This window comes from Diabrotica undecimpunctata, chromosome 6, assembly GCF_040954645.1.
Source record: "Diabrotica undecimpunctata isolate CICGRU chromosome 6, icDiaUnde3, whole genome shotgun sequence".
Lineage (NCBI taxonomy): Eukaryota > Metazoa > Arthropoda > Insecta > Coleoptera > Chrysomelidae > Diabrotica > Diabrotica undecimpunctata.
Window position 1 is genome coordinate 19,789,986 of NC_092808.1, and position 23,881 is coordinate 19,813,866.

The window sequence follows — 23,881 nt, forward strand, 5'->3', positions numbered from 1 at the left end:
CTTGCATCCAATTCCTATGATAACGTTTTAGATCGTCAGTCCAACGTGTTGGTGGACGACCTCTGCTTCGGTAGGCATCATCTCTTGGTCTCCATTCCAGTATCCGCTTTATCCATCTATTATCTGTCATTCGAGCCACGTGACCTGCCCAGTTCCATTTCAGTGTTGCTACTCTCTCTACTGCATCAGCCACTCCTGTTCTTTGTCGTAGCTGGCGATTTGGGATCTTCTCTCGTAGTGAAACGCCCAACATAGCACGCTCCATCGCCCTTTGACACACACGGATCTTTTGAACTGTTCTCCGTGTCATGGTCAACGTTTCCGCACCGTAAGTTAACACTGGCAAAACACACTGATTAAACGTTTTTCTTTTAAGGCATATTGGTATATCAGACGATTTGAAAATATGGTTCAGCTTCCCGAAGGCTGCCCAAGTCAGTCTTATACGACGGAGAAGCTCAACGGTTTGGTTATCTTTTCCTATGCGGATCTCATGACCTAGGTATTTATAGCCCATTATACACTCGCGATCATAAAATCCGGGTCACCTTGAAAATCACCGATATTTCATTCTAACGAGCTTTATCGTAAATAATAATAACACAAATACAAACTTATGCATGTTTCTGAGAATTGTTGCGGTTTCCTTTGTAACAAAGAATTCCAATAGTGCCGATCTCGCGGTAAAGTGCACACTTCCCAAAATGAACGCTACCTGTAACTCCGCTTGTTTTAAATGTCTCGTTTGTACTTCGACTTTCTGTTCAAATGCAACGGACAAACGTTTATTATTGCCACCATTAGTTTTTATTAGTGCCATTATTAGTGTTTACTTTTTGACAAAAATGCCTTTGACTGTTGTTGAAACGGCACAAATTGTTGCACTTGTGGAAGACGGTCACACTCAACGGCAAGTCGCAAGAACTGTTGGCGTAAGCCTTTCTACGGTTCAACGAGTGCTTCAACGCTTTCAGGAGGCAAGTTTGCTAACCAGGCTCTGGACGAAGAAGAACGACCAAGGCACTAGATGACCGTTTCCTTGTGTTTCAGGCTTTACGAAACCGGACCTCAACTGCGGTTATGCATCAAAATCGTCTAGAGGAAGTACGAAATCGCAATTTTAGTGTTTCAACAGTCAGAAGAAGACTTCGTTCTTCTTGACTATCTTCTCGGGTAATGGCTAGAGGACCGCCACTTCGCCGGGTGCCTCGAGTTGCACGACTAGCTTTTGCTCGACATTACGCGCATTGGGGAATTAACGATTGTAGCAAAGTGTTATTCTCAGATGAATCCTGTTTCTGCCTAACTGGATCCGATGGACGTGTAAGAGTTTGGAGGATAACCGGTGAACGATTTTCACAAGCTTGCATTGCTCCAAGAATGCCATTTGGTGGAGGCTCGGTCATGGCTTGGGGAGGTATATCTTCCGACTTCCACACAGAATTACCCTTCATCGAAAATGGGTCCCTAACTGCACGAAGGTACATTACGGAGATTCCGGAAGAATATGTTATGCCCAACATGGCAGGGCTTGGAGAAAACCGTTTTTATGCAGGACAACGTGCGACCGCACGTTGCCAGGATCAGTGTGTAATACTTGGACGAAGTTGGAATTACGAGGGTACCTGGCCAGCTAGGTCTCCGGACCTGAATCCCATCGAACATCTCTGGGACGATTTGAAAAAACGTATTCAAACCCATACACCTCCTCCTAACAACGCACAGGAGCTTAAGGATCTGTTAGTGAGAGAGTGGAATAACATACCACAACATGTAATCCTGAGAAAAATTGAGAGTATGCCCCGTCGTCTGCAAGAGGTTATTACAGCAATGGAGGCAATACACGATATTGGTCATTGAAATTTCACTGATTTTTTACCACGTTCTGTATTTTCCATTTTTTTTTTCGTATGTCTGTTTTATCAACAATTTGATTTGTTTTCTGTTTTTTTCAATAAAAACAATAAAAAACCATTTTTTTTTCTTTCAAAACAAACATTGATGACAAATAAAAAATACATTAGCCAAAAAAAGGTTATTACTGCACCAGAGGCAAAAATATTTAAGAAACTTGAAATTTTCATGATGACCCGGATTTTATGATCGCGAGTGTATTTTGCCTTATAACTGTCTTCAAATTAACCCAAAGTTAACTCAAATAGGGTCTATAACAAATTTTGTTAATTTAGTAAATTCAGTATTGGTATCTTAAAAATAAATATTGTTCGAAGAAAAATTTTCCACTGCTGTGCATCGCACTTCAGTCTAATCAAGATACCCTCAATGATTTATAGTGTACCAGCTCAAATCTGTCAGATCTTGATGATTACAATTCACTGTTTCTGAATATCTTCTCCTTCTTTGTCAACCATTTTCTATCCACTCCTGAATGTAGGTCTCTCCCAATTGCTTCCATCTTCTGAATATCAATATTATAAAACCCTCATATAGTGATAATTTTCACATTAATATTAACTTTTAAACTCACTTCCAAGCTTCGAAGAATCTGTGGCAATGTATACTGATGTTCCCAAGTCCAAGGATGGTGTAGAATGTGTTTTTTATATTCCCCAAATTATTCCTACAAACTGGATAACATATTTTCTAACAGTTTAGATTTTATAATTTGTGCTTATGATAAAAACGTAGTTCTAATTTACCTACATACTTTGGCAACTGATATACTAATAAATAATCTTTCATTTTCAGGTTTTCATCTGAGCGGTGTGGTAACAGGTCCTCGCAATTCTCCCACTGCCACGTTGCCATGCGGTGCTCCTGAGCCTCCCCAGAAATTTAAAGTGTCTGTTAGTTTTGATAGGTAAGTTTAGTCATTTTTATGGAATATTTAATGTTCGTAAAACAATTGATTATTGTTATTAATGATATAGATATGCCTACTACAAGAACATAAAAATCTTCATCACTTTTTGTAATGAATCGTTTTTATTTGATTGTCTTATGGATATAAAACTCATAAGTTTCCTAGTATTTATACTGTTCCTTTCTGTTTCTTAGGTGCAAAATTACCTCTGTGACATGCAGTTGCGAAACGAAAGATATTTTTTGGTGCCAGCACGTCGTAGCTTTATCGTTATATCGTATAAGAAATGCCGAAAGTGTCAGGTTACGTGTTCCTATTTCAGGTAAGTACTAAGCTGCTTTTCAAACAGTAGATAGACGTTTTAAAGAAATATCTTTATCCATCTTATTCATACAGGTACCTTTTAACTAAAATATCGTTTGGTTGAGTTTTGTGTAATCTAAAATTTGGAATACATTCGCATATATAATAGGTATATAATTTTAAAGTTATTGACTTTTTTTTTCTATTTCGAATAACGTTGTAGTTTTTAGGCATCTTCTGACATTGTTTTATTTTTGCACAAACTAAAAAGTTCTATCTTAATAAAGAATATTATTTAATTTTCTCCAGCAGTATTATAACGATTTAAGACAATTATGTATATATATTATTTCTAACCATCTATTGGCCTTTACGTGAAACTCTGAGCTTTCGAGTTTATTAAACTCTTTATCAAAACATACTACAAATTAAAAAAACCACATTATACAATGAAGGTTTTATTTAATTAGCTTTTCTTTTTCCTTCCTTCTAAACTTACTACTCTGCTTTCATACAGACAGAATGGGCAGAAGAAGAGAACTCATACTAGAGAATATCAAACAAAACAGAACCTTACATTGACTTGTCTGTCTCAGCGCCTTTGCTTATGCAACCTTAATCGCACATTTTGGCATATTAGATGGAACTGTTCGGTTAAGGCACACTCTGTTAGTACTTATTAAACAAGCAACAGAGTTTTCTTACTAATGAAGAACGAAAAAACCAAACTCAAATAAAAAAACAACACTTGATTTCATTTGAACTGCGAATAACCCCTCTAATCTGTGTAATTTTTATGAGACTTTTATGTAACTGTTGTTTCTTTCATTTGAACTAGATTACTGTATATAGCACTTAGATTCTAAATGTCTGCTTTTTTGATCAAGGTGTTCTTCTTCTTCTTCACGTGCCATCTCCGCGACGGAGGTTGGCAATCATCATGGCTATTCTGATCTTAGATGCTGCCACTCTGAATAGTTCGATTGATGTGTATCCGTACCATTCCCTCAAGTTACGCAACCATGAGATTCTTCTTCTTCCTACACTTCTCTTGCCCTGGATTTTCCCTTGTATAATCAATTGAAGTAGGTTGTATCTCTCATTACGCATAACATGCCCCAGGTATTGCAGCTTTCGTGTCTTGATGGTTTCCAATACTTCCATTCTTTTGTTGATTCTTCTCATGACTTCGTTGTTTGTTACATGCTCGGTCCATAATATCTTCAGGATTCTTCTATACACCCACATTTCAAATGCTTCCAACTTTTTAGCAGTCGACGCGTTAAGTGTCCATGCTTCTATCCCATAAAGCAGAGTCGAGAAAATATAGCACCTTGCCAGCCTAACTCTCAAGTCCAATTTTAGTTCTCTTGCACAAAGTACCTTTCTCATTTTATTGAAGTTTGTACGTGCTTTGTGAAGGTGTTCTGTGTAGTTTTAATTAAAGCCTTTTCTAGAAACAGTCTTTTGTTATGATTTCTTTTCCTTCTCAATATTTCTACTTGGTCATAGTTAGGCCTGTGACCCACCGTGACTTAATGTACAATCTTGTACTTTATTCAGATTAATGTAACTCTTGTTCAAAGTTAATCTTCCCGACAAATTTCTGGACGTTTCTCCAATATATACTTTATTGCAATTATTACAGGGTAGAGAGTATTCCATAATATAGTAAAAAACAAGCAGGGTTCAGACTTTAAAAACAATTTGTAGGTTTTTGCGATGATATGAAAACTATACGATAACTTAACATTAAAAACAATAATCTCAACGAGAAAAAACAAAAAAAACTCGATAAGAGCACTACTGTTGGTTAATTTAATTGTCAGGTGATTTTATTTTGACAAATGGCTTCATTAGGCTGTGTTGTTTAAGCTTTTTCATGGATGAAACGTCACTAATGTGCTTTCGGCTATTTGCTGTATGGTGACGAGAGCGTCATACTTGCACATGTCAATTGCCTTCGTATATGTGGTTCTTGGAGCAACAAGAAAAAGCAGTTGCTGTTAGAAATTGATAGAAAAACATTATGATTTAAACTGGAAGAGTATTGAGAAATTAAGTTATTTTAAAGACGTTTTAGAGCGAGACAACTTTGAAAAACATCCATTTGTAAGAGTACATATTACTTCTATGAAGGGGACAAGTAGAGAGGACAGAAAAAAAGCAGAATGCCTAAAATTGAATGCCCGCCAAGATAAAGATGCTATAAATAGGTTCTGGAAGATATAAGAACTGGTATAATTACGGATTGGAACATACAACTTAAGCTAGTAACAGAATAGAATAGAGAAATATAAATCGTTGGATTTTCAATCTAAAATCTTTACAATTAAATTTTTGTTACATTTTTATGTTTTTCTTTTATTTCTTTAAAAAAGAAAGAATGGCGGACAAACAACATCCGTCCATATTGTTGTGGGCTTTCAAGGCTGATTTCATTAAAATTTTCAATGAAAATAAAAGCGAAGACTAAAGTTCTATTCATATTTCAGTTTTGAATACAAGAACGGAATGGAATGTTGACTATACAAAAAGTCCTTTATTTGGAGATTTGTCTGCATTAAACTGAATTAGATAATTCCTTTGATATAATATGGCGATATAATTTTGTTTCTACAGGGTGGTTGTGGCTGTAATATTGAAAACATTTCAGACAAAACGCGATATTGATTAATCGCCTTGGATAGTAAGAAAAATAAAAAATTCAATTTCCTACATGTACCAATAAGAAAAAATGGAAAAGAGCAAAATTTATACACAAAGAACTATTGGCTGAATGCTGAATATATGACACAGACAACTGTAACTACTACAAAGATATGGACTTTAATTTCCCCAAAAAAGACAAAATACGTGGTTTTAACAACGAATTTACTAACATGTAAATTGGAGCTGGAAGGTCAGATAATAGAACAAGTGATGGAGTTTAAATATCTAGGCATCACATTATCTAGCTACGGAAAACTCAAAACAGGCGTGGAATATCAAGTGAACAGAACAAACAGACCCGCAATTTACCTGAATGAAATAATATGGATATCGGGAAAGAAATGAAAGGCACAATTTACCAAACAGTCATCAGACCAATAATGATCTACGTGGTAGAGACAGGACCTGATACAGAGAAGACAAAAAGGATGTTAGAAACAGCAGAGATGAAAACACTTTTTTTTTTCAAACATGAAAAATGTATGTAAAACACTATGGGACAGCTAGAAGTACAGATATACGACGTAGATGCAAGGTGGGTAAGAAATAGAAGAAGGAAGAAGGTAGAATATCAAGGACTGGGTAAGAAATAGAAGAGTAAAATGGAACCATCATATAAGCCGAATGACAACAAATGGAGTAGTAAAGACGGCGAGGGACGGATCTCCAATAGGAAGAAAATCAGTAGGAAGACCACCAAAAAGATGGAACGACAACTTACTGGAGGCACATTGAAAAACAGACAGAATCATGTCTACACAAAAAGAAGAACTTAAATTTTGTTTCTATGTACAAAAAAGGATCACTAACTTATTGTAATAACTGTCGTACACTACTAATCTACCACGCAAGCAAAGGTGTCCTTACCATCACCAATGAGCTACTAAAGTCGACACTCTTGCTACAGATCTCACAAAAACAGTGCGGATTTGCCTCTGGACGAGTCACAAAAGAACACATGTTAGAACAATCCTTACAATTTAATTTAGAAACATATTTGCGCTTTATTGATTTAAGTTTTTTGGTAAAGATCTTCCATCGACTCAGTACTAGCTTCGTCCCATTTTCTTTTAGGAAGAAGGTTTTAGTGTTAACGACTACTTACGTAGCCGGGACTGACAGTTTTGGCCGATGGTCGCCAGCTTTTGTTTCACTACTGGATAGTGTTCGGAGAACATGTCACTAAGGATTTTCTGCTTACCTTTGTAATTATTCATCTATTATTATATAGTGTATTAAAGGCTAACTAAGCAGCTGCAACTAAATAATAGACGTGGTAACAACAGACGAAGTCATAACATAATGGTCTCTTTATTTAATTATATTAGAGAACTAAAATAGAAATACAAACTACTTCAAAATCCAAAAGAAAATACTTGTAACAGTGGAAGAACAACACCGGGTTGGAAAATAAATGCTACTTCTGGTGATTATAAAAACTCACATACATATATATCGTAAAGAAACTCATAAAAACCAATGATATACGACCATACATAGGTTACACAAAATATTTTTCTTTTCCTTGGTAAAAACAGACAACTCCTCTAAGAAGGTCGGCAACCATCATGGCAATTCGCACTTTCGATACCGCTGCTCTAAAGAGGTCAGCAGAAGTGCAGTTAAACCAAGCTCTCAAATTGTTTCACCAGGAGATGCGTCTTCTTCCGCGACTCCTTCCACCCTGTATTCTTCCTTGTATTATTAACTGTAGCAAGTTATAACGCTCGCCCCTCATGACATGTCCCAGATACTGTAGTTTTCTGACTTTAATTGTATTTAAAACCTCTTTATCTTTTCCCATTCTTCTCAACACCTCGACATTCGTGACTCTATCCACCCAACTTATTCTTAATATCCTTCTGTAGGCCCATAACTCGAAGGCTTCTAATCTGTCCGAAACATCTTTCTTTAATGTCCAAGCCTCCAACCCATAAAATAATACGGAGAACACGTAGCATCTCAGAAGTCTTATCTTTAAAGAAATTGAAATGTCCCTGCTGCAGAGTACTTTTTTCAGTTTGTTGAAAGAATTTCTTGCTTGTCCTATTCTTGCCTTAATCTCTTCTGTGTACTTATTATTTTCGTTAATTATTGTACCCAGATATTTATATTTTTCAACTTTTTTAATTTGTTCTCCATGTATTATTATGTTTTCTTGGCGCTGTTGGGCTTTTGTAATTACCATAAATTGTGTCTTTTTTGTGTTTAAGGACAGTCCGGTAAGTTCCTATAATTGCGTTTCCTCATGAAAACTATGAGTATTCAGTAAATGCTCTATGAGACACCTCGATGTCTATTCTCAAAGTAGTACGTCTTAAAACCTAAACAAGGCAAATCGTGTTTCTCCAATCTGCAACTGTCTCTTGTTCTACTTTTAACCACCATATAGTGATTTCGGTCTATTATATTGTTACGTAAAAATATGAGTCATAGTTTTAACCTTTAAAACATGTTTTTAATCTAATATGTTGTAGAGTTTACGAGAGGCCTCGATTTACCTGAGCGACCTTCCAGAAGCGATGCGAGGGAAATCAAGTTTGCCTTTACCGTTTCGCCATCGAAGGTTTTAGACTATTCGAGATAACGGCACTGGTATATAATAACGGAACTTTATTTGGAAGGGACAGTTAATAAAGAAGATTCGCGCTCGTGATATTATTGTTACGCTCGCCTACTAATAAATTATTGTATATGTAGTGATAAATAAACTTATATAAATGATCGTGCCTTTTAATAAATTAAAGTAGGAACAATATAATAAATTAGTAAAGACATTATAAATTAAAGACATAACAATTAATAAATTCACAACAAATGGTGTCAGAGTGAGATCGAACATAAATTAGACTTATAATAATAATACAAGTGAACATAAAATAAATTGTGAACATGGCTACGATTTATGAGCTCACAGTTACGGATTTAAGAAGGCATCTTGAAGATAGGGAATTAGCTTCTACCGGGAAAAAGGCTGATTTAGTTCAACGACTAAAGAACGCTTTAAAAGAAGAAGGTTTGGATCCGGAAACTTATATATTTGAAGACAAGCATATTGCTGTTATCTCGTCGATTTCGAAAGTTTCTGGTGACATCGCATCATTAGAGAACAAAGTTTCCTGTGACATCGCATCATTGGAGAATAAAGTTTCTGGCGATATTTCGAAAGTTTCTGGTGACATCGCATCATTGGAGAACAAAGTATCCGGCGACATCGCTTCATTAGAAAACAAAGTTTCTAACGAGATTTCTTCTCTGGAAAGTAAAGTTTCTGCTAACATCTCTAAAGTCACTTCTGAGATGTCTGCCCTCGACGATAGAATGTCTTCGTTAAAAGACCAAGTTGCTGCCGATATGTTGGCCTTCGAAGAAAAGATATGGAAAGAGATGGAAAGGAAGATGGAGGAAACAGGGACAGCAGAGAGAGGTAACAATCCGATTACAGTGGAGACAAAAGAAGACGAGACGAAATGTAAGTTGGAAACACGACCGAAATTTGAAGGAAGTGGAGGTTCTGTCCATGTGAAAGTCCCAACTTTCGACGGAAAATCATCATGGAACAACTACATGAAACAGTTCGAATCAGCCGCAAGAGCAAATGGATGGTCTGAAAAAGAAAAGGCTGTAAACCTGACTATCGCTCTTCGAGGAGATGCCTTAGATGTGCTTCAGACCATAGCCGTAGAGGAGACCGATGATTTCGAACAACTGAAGAAGAGGTTAAATATGCGATATGGCCACGAACATTTGGAGCATGTATATCAGTCACAGCTTAAAAATCGTAGACAGAAGAAAGATGAGGCTCTTCAAGAATATGAGGTAGATATTGCCAGATTAGTACGATATGCTTATCCAACAGCTCCCGAAGACATGATGGAAAAATTGGCCGTTCAAACGTTTATTGATGGTCTTCGTGATCATGAAATGCAGAGAACACTGCGATTAGCTCGTCACAAAACGCTGGTTGATGTCTTATCCGCCGCCCTCGAATACGAGTCAGCTACGCAGGCCTCTGGCGGGTACAGTAAAGTTAGAACTGTAAAAGAGGAAGGAGATGAAGATAAACTTGACCAGCTCGTTAATATGATAAAAAGCATGACATACAAGAAAACGAAGACCATCAGATGCTGGAATTGTGGCGAAATAGGACACGTACGAAGCTCCTGTAAGCACCCTAGGTACGACGCAAGTCAAGAAACTCACCATCAGGAAAACTAGAACGGGTCAGCCTTAAGGGGGCAGCTTCGACCCAGAACTTTTCCAAAGACCCTCTCATACTAATAGCTTCTTTGAAATGTCGTGAAGATAGTGTATATGTAGATGGAGACATAAATGGTAAAAAGCATACGTTGTTGGTGGATACCGGAGCGACCAGAACCATTATACGCCCAACAGTTATAAACAACCGTAAGAAACTATTACCAACGAGGTTGCGACTTCGGACCGCTACAGGTGAAAATGCCAACATTCATGGAGAAATCCAGGTACAATTGGGAGTTGGAGCAGAAAAGTTCGTCCATACTGTTATAGTTGCTGACATCGAAGAGGATGTTATATTAGGAATGGACGTAATGAATATGCATGGATTCCAATTGGATTTTAAGAATAAGGTAATCAAGGTTGGCAACGAGGAGGTATTTCTTCATCCACATAATGACAACACCGTGCAAGCAGCCATTACAGAAGATACAGTCGTGCCTGCGAGAAGCGAAACGATCATAGTAGCGCGACTACAGGGAATTGTAGACGAAGGGACACCTGTTATGATGGAGCCTTGGAACCACGACGATGAGGTTGGCCGTGGAATCATAATTGGAAAGGAATTGGTGACTTCGGCTAAAGAAATTCCTGTGAGACTTATCAATGTCAACGACTACCCAGTGACCATCAAGAAAGAGACAAAGGTAGGAACTTGTGTACCTGTGACATCCATAATCCGTCAGGCGACAACATCTGATAATTCCAACGACAAATTCGACCAAATGGTTGCAGTTGCAGGACAGTCTCTAAATCAGATGGAGAAAAGGAAATTAAGGGAATTTCTTCGGCAGTATCGTGATATTTTCGTACCGAAAGGAGGAAAGACGGGAAGAACTACCGTTGTCAAGCATAAAATTGATACTGGTAATGCTAAGCCAATTCGTCAAACAGCTCGACGATTACCACAGGCGAAAAGAGAGGAAGCTGAAACGATTGTTCAGGAAATGAAGAAAGACGGGGTGATAGAACCTTCTACGAGCCCATGGGTCTCTCCGGTGGTCCTGGTTAAGAAGAAAGACGGAACGACGAGGTTCTGTGTGGATTACCGTTTGCTGAACAACGTTACCAAGAAAGATAGTTATCCTCTGCCTCGGATCGATGACACATTGGACACATTGGCTGGAAGTAAATTGTTTTCTACTTTGGATTTGAAGTCTGGATACTGGCAGGTAGAAATGGACCCAGTAGATAAAGAAAAGACAGCCTTCACCACAGGATCTGGATTGTGGCAATTCAACGTTATGCCATTTGGACTCTGTAATGCTCCTGCGACATTTGAGAGGCTTATGGAAAATGTGTTGAGAGGGTTATCTTGGAAAACATGCCTGGTTTATTTAGATGACATAATCGTCTTGGGGGAGACATTCGAAGATCATTTGAGGAATTTAGAAAACGTTTTTAATCGACTTAAAGCTGCCCAATTGATGCTAAACCCCAAGAAGTGCCAGCTATTTCAAGGTAAAGTCAATTATCTGGGTCATATAGTCAGTAAAGAAGGAGTGGCCGTGGATAAGGGAAAAATCGATTCCATTAAGGAATGGCCAAAACCAACTGACAAACATCAAGTGAGAAGTTTTCTTGGACTATGTACTTACTACCGGAGGTTTATTAAGAAGTTTGCAGATATCGCTAAGCCATTAACGCGACTTACAGAGGAATCAAGAGAATACCGCTGGGATATAGACTGCCAAAATGCCTTTGAAACGTTGAAAAAGCATTTAATAACAGCACCAATTTTGGGGTATCCACTGCCAGAAGGAGAGTTCATCTTAGATACGGATGCAAGTAATGTGGGAATTGGAGGAGTGCTGTCTCAGATTCAAGGAGGACAGGAACGAGTCCTCGGATATTTTAGTAAAGTTCTTTCAAAACCTGAGCGGAATTATTGCGTCACGAGAAGAGAACTTCTAGCAGTAGTTAAATCAGTAGAGCACTTCTATCAATATCTCTATGGCAGAAAGTTTCTAATCCGAACCGACCATGCCGCCCTTAAGTGGTTGATGCAGTTTAAGAATCCAGAGGGTCAGATAGCCAGGTGGATCGAACGACTCCAAGAATACGATTTTAAGATTGAGCACCGGGCCGGAGTTAGCCACAGAAACGCTGATTCTCTTTCCAGAAGGCCATGCTCAGCAGAGTGTTCCCACTGCAACAAAACGGAATCCAAGGAAGCGGCAGTGCTAAGAACGACGATTGTCAACGACGACTGGACGCCTACTAAGATCAGGGAAGAGCAAGAGAGAGATCCAGTTATACAGAAAATCCGAAAATGGAAAGAGGAAAACCGTCGACCACCTTGGCAGGAAATATCAAACCTATGCTCAGTAGTTAAGACGTATTGGGCCCAGTGGGACTCATTTATCATCGAAGATGGCTTGCTCAAACGAGTCCTGGAAAATGATGACGGTTCAGAGAAGAGAAGACAGTTGGTGATCCCAAAGAGCAGAATAGCCGAAGTACTTCGTCAGTTACACGACAGTCCATCGGGAGGGCATTTTGGTGTAAGGAAAACCCTTCAGCGAATTCGGGGACGGTTTTATTGGATGAACAGTTCCGACGACGTAAAAGACTGGTGTAAGAAATGTACTATTTGTGCTACGAGTAACGGGCCTCACCGAAAAAGGAGAGCTCCTATGAGACAATATAATGTTGGAAGCCCGTTTGAAAGAATAGCTTTGGACATTGCAGGGCCATTTCCAGAAAGTGAAAATGGGGGCAAGTACATGTTGGTAGTAATGGATTACTTCACTAAGTGGGTCGAGATTTACGCACTTCCAGACCAGAAGGCCGCCACCGTTGCAGATAAGTTGATCCAAGAATATATCAGCCGATTTGGAGTGCCTTTGGAGATCCATAGTGACCAAGGCAGGAACTTCGAAAGTGATCTATTCCAAGGTATATGTGATAGACTAGGCATGAAGAAAACAAGAACTACCGCGTATCATCCGCAATCGGATGGTATGGTAGAACGAATGAATAGGACAGTTGGCAAGTATTTGACAAAGATGGTGTCCGATCATCAGCGAGACTGGGACCAATACCTTCCGTTCTTCACAATGGCCTACAGATCTGCTGTTAACGAATCAACAGGCCAGACACCAGCCAAAGTCCTATTCGGACGCGAAATGCGACTACCTTGTGATCTCGAGTTTGGATGTCGACCTGGAGAAGATGTAGCGGGTGAAGATTATGTGATCGAATTACGAAGAAGAATGGACGATGTACATGAGTTAGTCCGTTCCCACCTTCAGATCGCTAGCGACCGAATGAAGAAACGGTACGATACACAAGCCGAAAAGGGTTGCTTTAAGAAGAACGACAAAGTATGGCTGTATAATCCCAAGAAGCGAAAAGGTTGTTCTCCCAAATTGCAGCAGTTTTGGGAAGGTCCATACCTCATCATGGAGAAGATCAACGATGTCATCTACCGAATAAGCAAGATTCCGAGGGGAAAGCCGATGATAGTACACCATAACCGGTTGGCATCTTTCGAAGGTGACCACGACGTAGATGAAGAAGTGGAAGTAAACCAAGTCCAAGATGTGTTTGACCTCACGTTTGAGGAATTCATGGGTGCCTATGGAGGTACCGGTAAAGCGAGACATGGTGTTACCACTGAAGAAAAGCAAGATCTACTCGAGCTCCCCGATGACTACTCGCTGGCCCTTACCATCCCGGCCAGTATCAAAGACGCACCAGGGTTGGCATCCGTCTTTCGAAGGAAGTTTGGTCGAGTTGCAGAACTTCAATGCCAAGTGCCAGCTCCCGGTAAAACCTTGAAACTCCAAGATGCATCACGTTACCTTTTCTACCTGGTAACAAAAGACACTGCCCGTGACCAACCTACCTACCGAGATGTATGGGAAGCCTTACTTCAATTGAGAGGGCACGTACTAGAGTCCGACGTGCAAAAGTTAGCCATGCCAAAGTTGGAGTGCCGCCAATTAGATTGGAGGGTTATCCGAAATATGGTGGAGGAGATCTTTAAAGACACCGAAGTCCAGGTGTTAGTCTGTTGCAATCCGCATAGTTACTGGTGCGGAGAGAAAACCGTCCCTTGTCATTTTTATACAACTGGAAGTTGTAAAAGAGGGTCCAGTTGCCGATACCAGCATACCGTTCCAGTTCTAGTCCCAACAAGGTTCCAGGAGGAACCATCTTTTGAGAGGGGGGCAATGTTACGTAAAAATATGAGTCATAGTTTTAACCTTTAAAACATGTTTTTAATCTAATATGTTGTAGAGTTTACGAGAGGCCTCGATTTACCTGAGCGACCTTCCAGAAGCGATGCGAGGGAAATCAAGTTTGCCTTTACCGTTTCGCCATCGAAGGTTTTAGACTATTCGAGATAACGGCACTGGTATATAATAACGGAACTTTATTTGGAAGGGACAGTTAATAAAGAAGATTCGCGCTCGTGATATTATTGTTACGCTCGCCTACTAATAAATTATTGTATATGTAGTGATAAATAAACTTATATAAATGATCGTGCCTTTTAATAAATTAAAGTAGGAACAATATAATAAATTAGTAAAGACATTATAAATTAAAGACATAACAATTAATAAATTCACAACAATATACATTACATCTTCTTCTTCCTATGCCGTCCCCATTAACGGAGGTTGGCGACTACATTTTTAAAAGCTTCTCTGTCTTTTGCAACGTGGAATAATTCGTCTACAGTCATGTTTGTCCAGTCTCGAATATTTCGCAGCCATGACTTCCTCTTTCTACCCATTCCCTTTTTGCCATCGACTCTACCCTGCATGATGACCTGCAGAAGACTATATATAGTCTTCTGCAGGTCATACATTACATAAGTTCCTAAAATAATTGCTATATATTGCCTATAGTGTTAAACATCGCATTCTTTTATCGAAGTTATACTAAAACTTAAGTGGAAATTATATTAATATTAATGGTTTTAGGTTTGTTTTTACTGCCTCTATGGCCCAAATCTCTTATCTTTTAGACGAAAGTTCGTAAGGTCGTGGATTAGAATCCCACAGGGTGCATGCCTTTTTTCTTAAAAGAAATAGTCTTTACGTGAGGATCAATATTCGTTCCAGGCATCTCAATCGTTCGAATATAATAAGCAAGTCAACTTTATGTAGTAACAGTGCATTTATTCAACACATACAAACAAAAAACCGGCGTTTGAAACGATATCTTCATCATTAGACGTTTTGCGTCCAATGCTGAACATAGGCCTCCCGTAAATAATTCCATTCCATCTAATCTTGAGCACCCAGAAAATATATAAGCGATTGAAAAGAATTAAATATTTTTTTCTCTCTGTTTTACTCTCTGTTCTTTATTTTTCTGTGCTAACATTATTGTTTTGGGAACGATTTGTTTAAATGACTACACTGATTTTCCTTTTAATAACCATGTCTGCTTGTTCAATAAATATTTTGGTTAATTATCTTGTCTAGACCTAATTACATCCCTTATACCACAGTGTCTTATACTCTCTCAAGGAATTTGTAATACTTAATTAATTAAATCTTTTTATTTATAAATTCTCCTTTGAAATCGATTTGAAAACTTTTATCGATATTCAATTTATTTTTAATTATTAAGCAATGCCTGCATTTTTATTTCCTGTAACGAATTATAGCGCTAGGTACATTCGTACAATTCGATAGACTCAAGTAGCGTAGAGCGATTTGGAGCGGAAACAGAAAATAGAATAAAACCCAGTTACGAATGGCTGTAAAAGTTTAAATTCGTCTCAATAATTAGTTTAAAGCGTCGGGAATAATAAATAAATTAAAAATGGAAAGCACACGTTTTGGTGCTCGGTTCCCGGACTCTGAAGTCGCTCTAACGATTTCATATTAACAGGAAATTGTGCAGGGAGAACTTTGTAATGCTCGCTTTGCGACTTCGCTGGATTTTTCTGATCGTGGTTAGTCCGGTGAACACAAAAAGTCGGAAAGCTGTGATTCTTGTATACGCTGTTTTATTGTAATCACTGCTACAGCAAATAAACTTTAATCCAATCAGTTCTTACTTAACACAGATAAACCAGTAATTTTAACCAATATGGAATATTGGGAGGACATTGTGCAGTATTTTTATTGAAACTTGTCCTTCTCTGACTAGAATGATCTCCTGAAAACGTTTTAATAATTTATTGAAACAATATCTTAAATATATTAACAAAAACCGTTCAAAAGAAATTACTATAATAGCATAAATAATTTCGTTTGTTTCGTATCAATACCTAACCTCAAAAATTTAATACATTATGTCACCTTCTTCTTAACGTGCCCTATCAAGTCCCCTTGACGTTGGCGATTAACATGGCGAAACTGTCTCTGTCTTGAGCTATTCTAAAGAGTTGCTCAGCTTTCCTCATCCCTGTCCACTCCCTGATATTCTTCAACCAAGAGGCCTGCTTTCTACCAATTCCTCTGCGTCCTTCGATTTTACCCTTCATAATAAGTTGAAGAATATTATATCGGTCTCCCCTTACTACGTGTCCAAAATAGGCCATCTTTCTACATGTCACCACTAATATGATAGATTAAAGAAAACGTTCTATCAAAGAATATAGACGGATATGCGTCTATATTCTTTGGTTGTATATTCTTTTCTTTTCTTGTCTTTTTCTGTTGTGTTAAGTTTCAGGCATCATATTTACCGATTGCCATTTTCTATACCGAGTCTTGCAGTAGTTGCGTGCCAAGGTGTCATAATAGGCCAGGGAAATAAGCAAAAAAAGTGCCTGAACCGGCCAGGCAAAACGACAGTTGTTTGAGTAGTATAGACCTCTGTAACAAAAACTTATATGTTGCCTGTAGTCGATTTTTTTGACTTTAATAGGGTAGAGACTCCGGTTATGGCCACCATAAACAATTTCTTTCATTGTAATGAATAAAACACTAAACAAGTCTTATCAATCAACCTTCAAAGTTTTAACCTGCTAAATATAAACCATTTTAAGAAAAAAATATTAAAAACAAAATTAAAAGGTTTGCCATATATGGCAATACTAGCATAAGAAGTTAATCATATATATAAAAAAAAGAACAATATAACCGTTTATTGCATCTTTGTTTTATTTTTTTAATTATTAGCTTAATACAAAATAAAGTCATTATTTTTTTTTTAATAGGTATGAAACATGATTTTTTCTCGTGTATATCCACCTTAGTTGGAAAAACTATCTTCAATATCCTTCCGTCTTGAATAATCCGTCTTGAATCCATAATGTGGATCTGGTAGTTTACTAAAAATATCAATTTTGTTGATGACATATATGTCAGTGTGCATAATTTTAAAATTTAACTTACTTTCATCCAAACTTCTACTTCCACTTTGCATCCATTCTACTTCTTCTTCTTCTGAGCTAGACACCACAATTTTTTTCTTGTTTTTACTTTTAGTCTTATTGTTTTGTTCGTCCTTTTTTAGTTCTCGTTCTCTTTTCCGCTGTTCTTTTAATTTTAGCTCTTCTAGTGTTGCTTGTTCTTTTAATTCATGATAAAGCACTCATTTGTCAGATGTTGTGACACTTGGAGTGTACTCTTTTTTTTTTCAGGTGTAGGTGTTTGACTTGGCCATAGAACAATGTCATTAAATATGGATGCTAAATTTTTCTTGGGTATCTCAATGATATTTGATGTTCAGGGATGGACATCAATCTCATGATGAGGTGAATTATTGTAGCATATTGAATCTTCCACTATATTTGATAAAGAATTTTGTTCGAAAGTGTTTGCTTCGGGTGTTAAGGGTGTTGAGGTGTTAAGGGTTCATTCGAGATTGGTGACTGCAGGTGACGAACTTTGCAATATTATTGGAGTGACACGAAAACCATTTGTAGGATTATCTTTGGATTCATCAACCTTATTAGCTAATAGTAACCAGAAGTGATACAACATTGTTGCTTCAACGTTTCCATCCCAATCATAATTTTTAGTTTTTGCATCTTTGACTTGTGCTAGAGTCGATGGTTCTATTTGAGCTTCAATGAATCGAAGGTGATGTCTTACTTCCTCAGTAATAGAATTGTTTGACGTTACAGTTTGTCTCTGAATAATTTTTGAATAATCTACTTTATTTGCATCGAATGGATTTAAACCACAAGTCATAAATCCCGAAGTTATATTACGTGTCATGGTTGGCTCATTTATCAATCCTGACAAAATCTTTGGAACATCAACTTTTGGTAATTTCCTTCCCATCGTTATTAATACGCCATTTTCTAACAGTTTTTTGCCACATCTTCTTTAAGAGACCAAAAACTGCCACATCAAGTGGCTGTAAAATGTGTGTGGAATTAGGATAAAGTACGATGAGTATGAGCTTATTTTCACGACAGAATCGACTTAGCTCTAGAGTAAGATAAGAACGATAACCATCTACGAATATTATAACCGGAAAAGATATAGATTTTTCTTTAAAAAAAAGGGAGAAAAACGTTAACGATATACTCGAAAAAACTCTCTGAAGTCTTCCAGCCATTTTCTGTTTTGTCAATACCTCAATTAGTTGGTGCGGCTGCAACCAATGACGCTGGAATTCGTGCCTATTTATGAGTGAGTGGTGGAGCAAATTGTTCTAGTACATTTATTGCAAACAAAGTGGTGACGTTTTCTTTGTCAGAATTTGTGGATTCAGTGTCTTGCCCTCGAGGTCCAATGATAAGTCCTCCTTTGGGTGCCAGGAAAAAACATGTCTCATCCATGTTAAATACTCGTTCGGGAAACTTTAATATTTCAGCATCATTTTCTAATAAAATTATTACCTCTGAAAACCACTTTCTTAATTTTTCTTCAGTGATGAAACCTCTAGATTTATTTACATATTCGGTGTGTTTAGTAGAAAGTATCGTGTGTCTGTTTAAAAAAAAATAAAACCATTTTTTACCTGGTTTATTATTAGTAAATGGAGTTTTCATATTAGATTGATCGCCAAGCTTTTTCACTTGCGCAGTTCAGTATCCAATCAACCAGTAACTTTTCATTTTCTTTTCCTCAGATCGACTCTGTTCCACAGTGACATGAACCGTCAATTGAGCACTTCCCAGACAGTTTATTGCGAAGAGTTGTTCGGGGTACTTGAAATACTTGCTAGCTCTAACTACAGACATGCCATTGGTAACAGCATTAAGGGCTTGCTTGACCTTCGAAGGTGAATGTAAAAATCTTTTTTTTTTTAAATTGGAGCCATACTTCTGAAAAGAAGTAGAATAAAATTACCTATAGGTACTACTTAGTTATGGCATACTAGTCCGATAATCATTTTGTCATTCACACATAATATGGCCATAACTAGATTTCTACAAATCCACTTACGGCCATGCCATGGCCATAAATTGGAAAACAAAATATATCTTTCCCCGTTTATGGCCACCGAGATTATAAGCGTTGGAGGTTAATATTATTAGGTTATTTTGCTAAATATTAAAAATATAACATATAATCGCGCCTCGTGCCTATTTATTATTAAAAACAAATATCGGATGCATTAAATAAAATTAGATATAAAAAAGTATTTGCTTACCAAATTTCTTAACAAATCAACAGTTATGAAGTTTTACAGTAAATGTCAAAAGTCACATATTTTTGTAGAACTATCAGCGCCTCCTAGTATTAGGTATTTAAAGTAAATATGTTTGTAGATTACTGTAATACCCTAAAGGAATGAATATTACCTAAATAGAGTTTAATAATAGAGATAAATATATCAGGTGGCCATAACTGGTATAGTGGCCATAATCGGAGTCTCTACCCTAGTTATTAGCAAATTAATGTCAAAAAACGGTAAATTTTCACTTTTTTCGACTATCAGCAAAAAGTGAAAAACTTCAAAATAGCATTTTTTAAATGTTTCTATCCTGACTTGTTGCTTGATAAGCCAGTACCATAGGCACTGACTTCGGTCGCTACTGTTGCACTTATTTTGTTATTACTTCGTCCCTTACTGTTGTGCAATAAAACTTACAAGTTTATTTCACGTCGGATATACTTAAATTATCAAGGAAAATATAAAGTATCATCTTTACAATATTATTTCTCCCTGTTATTATCTTCTGTCCTTATAAGTATGGTCCAATTATTTGATACGGGTTGAAGTTTATTGTGTTTTATATTTCGCACCCTTTATTTATTCTAAAAGTTATTCTGTCAACCCAAACGCAACAAAAGTCGGGCGCCTATCCGCGTATTTCATTAAAGCAGATATGACGGAACAGGACTTTACAGGCTACAACAATCTACAACACCCTTATTCGGCGAAAGATGTTAATTCGGCCGTCCGCTAATCGGATCGATATCTGGGAACATTCTGCGATTACAACGAGGCCTTACAGGAAATGACTGATAGTGTTTTGTTACGTCAATGCAACTATACAAAACTTAATTGTGTGAGAGTAGTATTTGGAAGTATTATAAGTACTTAAGTAACAGATTATTTAAAATAATAGTCTTGAAGTTTTCTAGAAAAACAAATAAAAATGCAGTGGTAATGCAAGAATGGATCTTCTTCTTAACGTGCCCCATCCCTAAGGACATTGGCGATCATCATGGCCCATTTGACTCTATCTGCAGCAGTTCTGAAAAGTTCTATTGACGTTTTCCCACTCCATTGCCTCAGATTCATCAGCTAGGACGTGTGTCTTCTCCCCGGTCCTCTTTTGCCTTCCACCTTCCCTTGTATGACCAGCCGCATCAATTCGTATTTCTCGTTTCTTAGTATGTGACCAAAGCAGCTCATTTTTCTTTCCTTTATAGTATTGAGTATTTCTTTACCTTTTTTCATTCTTCGTAGCGTTTCGGCATTTGTGATGTGTTGTGTCCAAGATATTTTCCACATTCTTCGATAACACCACATTTCAAAGTTAATGAGTTTTTTCTCTGTCGCCTCTGTAATTGTTCAGGCCTCAACTTCATACAACAGGACAGAGAACACGTAGCATCTCAATACTCAAGTTCTAATTTCGGTGTTAAGTGTTCCATTGCACAATATTGCTTTCATCTTATTAAAAGCACTTCTAGCTATCTCAATACGCTGTTTTATTTCCGTACTTCTATCCCATTCTTCATTTAGTTCGCAACCTAAGTACTGATATCCGTGCACCCTGCCTAAAAGTTTTCCTTTAGCATAAACACTGTCTTCCTAAATCTTGTTCTTGCTTACCGCCATGATTTTTGTTTTATTTGTATTCAGTGCCATTCCATACCTTTCGCAGAATTGGGTAATGCGATCAACCAAGATCTGTCCAAGGAGTATTGTGTCATCTGCGTATCTAAGAATGGATAAATAACTCCATATACAGCGGAGTAGCAAAGTCACGGCGAAAAAAAAAAAGAGGAATATCCAGGACCCACAATATTTTTCCACCAAAATATAAAGTAAAAAATCATGACAAACAAACTATACTCCGTCTCACGTTTTTGGTTCAGTATGGGCTCTTATGGACTAAAGGGCTACATTATTACTATATGTATCTTTACATATTATCTATTACTATACGAAATTTTATGTCTGCTTATTACTGAACTAGTAACTTTTTGCATATAATCCAAGTAAATATAAAGTATGATCTGGTGCACTTCTGACCTGATATGTTTTTTTACTATACCCTGTATATACATATATATTGATGGCACGCTATATACATTATATGTAATATACGTCTCACGTCGTTCGATTTGATGTGTCACATGCTAGTATTACGCTAGTTGTTTATATTGTAATCAGTCAAAGGCCTTTTTCAGGTCAATAAAGCAAATTTACCTTATATGTACCTTATGCTTTATATATAAAGCAAATATGTTTATTAGCATCTATAGTATCATGTGATATGTCGTAATCACTATACGTTCATCAATAACGAAGACTATATATAGTGCCCTTTTGGTAGTCTCTTTGTTTATTTTTTCTATCTGAATATATTCTTTATATCTTCCCCTTTTATCTGCTATGTCGCATGTTAGAATTCGATCAGTTGTTTATTTTGTATTCAACCTGAGGATTTAAGTCAATAAATCAAAATTTGTCTTACAGTAATTCTATTTGTATTTATAGTACCCTATGATATCTCGTATATCGCTATACGTTCATTATTAATGAAGATACTGTTTAGTACCCTTTTGGTAGTTGCCTTGTTTGTTTTTTCTTACTTAATACATTCTTTATATCTTCCTCTTTTTTCCCCATTTGCTATGTCGCATGTTAAGATTCGATCAGTTGTTTATTTTGTATTCAACCAAAGGTCTTCTTTAAGTCAATAAATCAAAATTTGTCTTATAGTAATTCTATTTGTATTCATAGTACCCTGTGATATCTCGTATGCCGCTATACGTTCATTATTAATAAAGATTTTGTGTAGTACCCTTTTGGTAGTCGCCTTGTCTGTTTTTCTATCTGAATATATTCTTTATATCATCCCCTTTCATTTGCTATGTCGCATGTTAGGACTCGATCAGTTGTTTATTTTGTATTCAATCAGAGGCCTTCTTTAAGTCAATAAATCAGAATTTTAGTCGCCTTGTTTATTTCTTCTTACTTAATACATTCGTTATTTCCTCCCCTTTCATTTGTTATGTCGCATGTTAGGATTCGTTCAGTTGTTTATTTTGTACTCAGCTAGAGGCGTTCTTTAAGTCAATAAATCAAAATATGTCTTTTACTTAAACTATTTTTACCCATAGTGCCCTATGATATCGCGTGTGAAACTATACGTTCATTATGAAGACACTGTGTAGTGCCCTTTTGGGAGTCGCCTTGTCTGTTTTTTTCTATTTTAATATATTCGTTATATCCTTCTCTTTCATTTAACGCATCATATGCTCCAATAGGACCAATAACAAAGGAGATACGGTGTAATGTCCTCTTAGCAATGCAGCAATGTGTGTTTTTTCTGTCTCAACATATTCGCTACCCCCTCTTCTTTCCAGTGATGTATCATACGTTACGATCCCTTGAACTATTCTACACCCACCACAAAACGCTCAAAAAATGAACAGAATAAACCTTAGCTTCTTATGGGATTTTACATCGGAAATGAAGCAAACATGTTATAGCAGCGTTTTTACAGGTATAGCTTTTACTTAATTTTATTTAATTTTACTTAATTTTATTTAATTGTTATTTAATTTTACGTAATTCTGTCTAACTTGATTTAATTTTATCTAATTCTTACCTTTTTATACTTTTTTGTTTTATATTGTTTATAATTTTAGTTAATTATTCCTTATTTTACTTAATTTTGCTTAATTTTATTTAATTTTATTTAATTATCATAATTTTTTATAATTGTATTTAATTTTATATAATTTAATTTAATTTTATTTATTTTTTTATTTTATTTAATTTAATTTTATTTTGTTTAATCTTATGTAATTGTATTTAATTTTATTTAATTTTACTTGATTTTACTTAATTATTTTATTTCTTTTTATTAATTTTTATGTAATGTTACTTAATTTTATTTAGTTGTATTTAAATTTATTTAATTTATGTCGTTCTCGAGTTGTTAAAAAAAATATATTATATAAAATAATAAGTTGACATGTATTTATGTATATTACGGTATACCGCAAGGTTACTACACGAAATATATTATTTAAGGAATTATCAATTTTATTTATTAGAAATGAAATTCTAAATATAGAAAAGCAAAAAAATTACGGCTAGTCTTTCTAATTGTTCCACTGTTTTTAACGTATAGTCAACATTTCTGTCGGCTACATAATGTTCCATTGCAGCTCAGACGGTTTGAATAGGGTTTAAATCAGGATGATCGGAGGGAAGTCGCAT

General features: G+C 36.5%; 1 protein-coding gene across 1 annotated transcript in view; it reads left to right on the plus strand.

Annotated features, from left to right (window-relative positions):
* Positions 1-23,881, plus strand: part of LOC140443256 (zinc finger SWIM domain-containing protein 5-like) — a 418,589-nt gene that overhangs the window by 348,460 nt on the left and 46,248 nt on the right. The window contains exons 2-3 of the mRNA XM_072534399.1: positions 2,710-2,821; positions 3,019-3,146. Of these exons, the coding sequence (XP_072390500.1) occupies positions 2,710-2,821; positions 3,019-3,146 (240 nt within the window). The remainder of the gene's footprint in view (positions 1-2,709; positions 2,822-3,018; positions 3,147-23,881) is intronic.